Below are 3,117 nucleotides of genomic sequence, written 5' to 3'. Positions count from 1 at the left end.
GACTCTTTCTCCAGGTTGATGCATTTTTTTAAACTTCAGATTGATGCTTTTTGTCTGCTCAAACTTTCCTACTTACAGGAAGATAATTTGTAATAAGAAAGAAAAGAAAAGGAAAGAAAGAAGAAAGAAAGAAAGAAAGAAAGAAAGAAAGAAAGAAAGAAAGAAAGAAAGAAAGAAAAAAAAAAAAAGAAAGAGAGAAAGGAAAGGAAAAGAAAGGAAAAGAAGGAGAAAGAGAGAGGGGGAGGGAAGGAGGGGGAAGGAAGGAAGGAAGGAAGGAAGGAAGGAAGGAAGGAAGGAACTGCACTTATACATGAAGTAAGCCCCATTTTCTCCTTTGTAATGAAACATCATCAATACTGACTTCTTGTTGGGACAATTAGAGGCTGCCCATTGCCCCTTTGCCTTTACCCGCTAGTTAGATGCTGCTACAGTCATCTGTGTCCTTGCTTTGTAAAGAGGCTTTTTTTTTTTTTTTTTTTTTTTTTTTTTTTTTTTTTTTTTCTCAAATAGCTTCTACCTGCAATACTGTTCTATCAGGTAACACCTGGTTGGAATGTTGAATTTGTTTACATACAAGTTAAGAAAATGAGCAGCTCTGAATTGGAAAGGTGATATTTCCTCTCTCCAATCCCAGGTATCAAAAAAGCATATTGTTGGTGAGGACTGACCTTACATTGTCAGTGTAGGCAGAAGATCTTTCAGTGGCTACACGGTCTTGAAGAGGAAGTGCAGGGCTAGGAGCCAGCAGACTTGGGTTTCTACCTCTGGCTCAGCCCTTGATTAGCATTGACTCACAACTCCAGGCTTCCATCTCCTTAACTGAAAATAGTCATCTTTCTGTCTCAAAAACTCTATGCTTTTCCCCTTGGTTCATGGCCAAGGAAGTTGTATCTAAGCCCAAACCAGGTTGACTACCCAATCTATTTAAATTTAAAAAAGTAGAATATACTGGCAGTGGATTCCTTTTGAAAAAAAAAAAAAAATCAGCAATGACCTAGTTAGAATCAGCCCAACTCTTTGTGACTATTCACGAGGCTCCTCCCTCAGCAACACACAGAATCCAGCCAGGTGAAATCCCAGGCCGGCTTTCCCAAGATGAGGCAGAACTTACTTTCTGAAGACAAATGTGACCCAACAGCATAGAGGTGGAAAACCCCAACAAAACCACGGTCGTGACCCCTTTGTCTTTTGTTTGCTGTGGCTGCTCAGCATGATATATATGTAGCTATGTACAGTTGATGGATGAGAAACGTTTAGTAGCACAGAACAGCTTAGACAGAGGAGGCTTTCATCCTTTCTGCACATCACGCCCTCCTCCATCAGCATCACATGTGTGAGCTTCCTACATATTCTCCAGAGGCAAGAAGACAGGAATGAGCACATTTCTCCTTTGGGCTCTGCCATTCCTGGAATATACAACCTTGTCAAGAACAGAAGATCACAGCTTTAATGTACAAGTAGCAAGATTCATAGGCTTTATAACATCTGCATTATAAGCTCACTTCTTGAACAATAAGCCCATTTGGGTACATCCCTTATGGCTGATGGAGAGTCTTCTTCCTTTAAGCCACTTTGGAATCCAGAGAACAGTCTTTTCTGTTGCCCACAGATGCTGAATTACACATCTTGTCTTTCTCTAAGCTGGACCACCTCCTTTTCATTGTAACACGTCTTGAAAAAGACCCATTTTTTATACAAGGCGCTGAACTGCTGCAGAATGCCACAAAGGCTGCTAGAGCCTGGATGTGTTGGGATGAGGGGTGGGAGGCCCTCTCTACATAGCTGAGTGCATCTGTCTCTGTTTCTATCTTTGTCGTGCTGTATGTGTCTCTGTGAGTCAAACTCTCTGGTTTTGTTTTTGTTGTTGTTGTTTTTTTTTCTGCATTTCTCTGGGGCTCCCAATGCATCTCTTACCCCCTCCCTGCATCTCTCTGTCTCTGTCTTATTATGAATGTGGGTATCTCAGTGTGGGTTCCTCTGTCTTCCTCTCTTTTCTGTCTCTAGATCCAGAGGGACATCGAGACACAGGATTGGAAGACTTGTGTCTGCACCTGTCCTTGTATCTACGTGGCTCTCTTCTAGTCATGAGTCACCATGTCCCTCTGTCTTTATATATCTGAATCTCTGTTTTCCCCTGTGGCTCCTTCCTCTACTTCTGTTTTTCTATATATCTTTGTTTATCTCTAAGATATCAAATGTAAATAAACTTCTCCATCATCCCTGAGGCCTCTCACAGATATTGTTTATCATACCTTGATCTTTTCAGGCTAGGGAAAAGAAAGGGGACACAATGGGAAATTTGGGGATACTGCTGATATCATGTAGGATGTCCTGGGATAGAGAACTAGATAGAAGATTGAAAAGAGGGAGCAGTTAAGTAGAGCAAGCAGCTCTCCTCACTCCCATCTAAAAGTCACCCAGGCTAATTTAAAAGCATTTTCAGACATGTCTGCTTAATTTTCGGGGCCAAAAAAATTTCAGTAGCCTAAGAATTTGAAGTGTGAATGTATTTCCAACCATAGCTAGATGAGAATAGACTGTATAGGAGAATCATTTTAATGAAGAAAAAATCATTTCCAATTATAATTAATCAAATTGCAATTTTAAAAGAAATGTCACATACATGACATATATGGGAACCCCTTGCTTTGCACTCACCTCCCAGGTTAGGGATGTAGCCTGGTTTCTTAACTTGGGCCTTTGATGGGATGACAAGATAATTCAGAAGAAGCCTTCTGTTAAAGACAAAGTATAATTGCATTTATTAAATATCATTATTAGTCTGTTTTCAATTATCACAATTATTCAAAGCACCTGGGAAATTGTGATCCACAGTAATTCCTTTTATTCCTTCCCCCTATTCCCCTCCCCCCCTTTTCTTTTTTTTTTTTTCCCCTTTTTCCTCCCCCCTCCTTTTTTTTTTTTTTTTTTTTTTTTTTTTTTTTTTGACACAGAGTCTCACTCTGTCCTCCAGGCTGGAGTGCAGTGGCATGATCTCAGCTAACTGCAACCTCTGCCTCCCGGGTTCAAGCATTTCTCCTGCCTCAGCCTCCTGAATAACTGGGACTACAGGCGTGCGCCACCACACCCAGCTGATTTTTGTTTTTTTTTTTTTGA

At 40.6% G+C, this 3,117-nt stretch overlaps 1 protein-coding gene across 2 annotated transcripts in view; it reads right to left on the bottom strand.

The window, feature by feature from the left end:
- Window positions 1–1,317: 1,317 nt before the first annotated feature.
- Window positions 1,318–3,117, bottom strand: part of LOC108512429 (adhesion G-protein coupled receptor F2) — a 38,618-nt gene continuing 36,818 nt past the window's right edge. For both annotated transcript variants that reach the window (XM_017847701.1, XM_017847702.1), the window contains 2 exons: window positions 2,659–2,735; window positions 1,318–1,420 (listed from right to left, as the gene is read on the bottom strand). In XM_017847701.1, coding sequence (XP_017703190.1) covers window positions 2,688–2,735 — 48 coding nt within the window. In that variant the 3' untranslated portion in view covers window positions 1,318–1,420; window positions 2,659–2,687. The remainder of the gene's footprint in view (window positions 1,421–2,658; window positions 2,736–3,117) is intronic.

The sequence above is a fragment of the Rhinopithecus bieti genome, unplaced genomic scaffold (genome assembly GCF_001698545.2).
Source record: "Rhinopithecus bieti isolate Rb0 unplaced genomic scaffold, ASM169854v2 scaffold_28517, whole genome shotgun sequence".
Classification (NCBI taxonomy): domain Eukaryota; kingdom Metazoa; phylum Chordata; class Mammalia; order Primates; family Cercopithecidae; genus Rhinopithecus; species Rhinopithecus bieti.
This window is presented reverse-complemented; position numbering and strand designations above follow the sequence as displayed.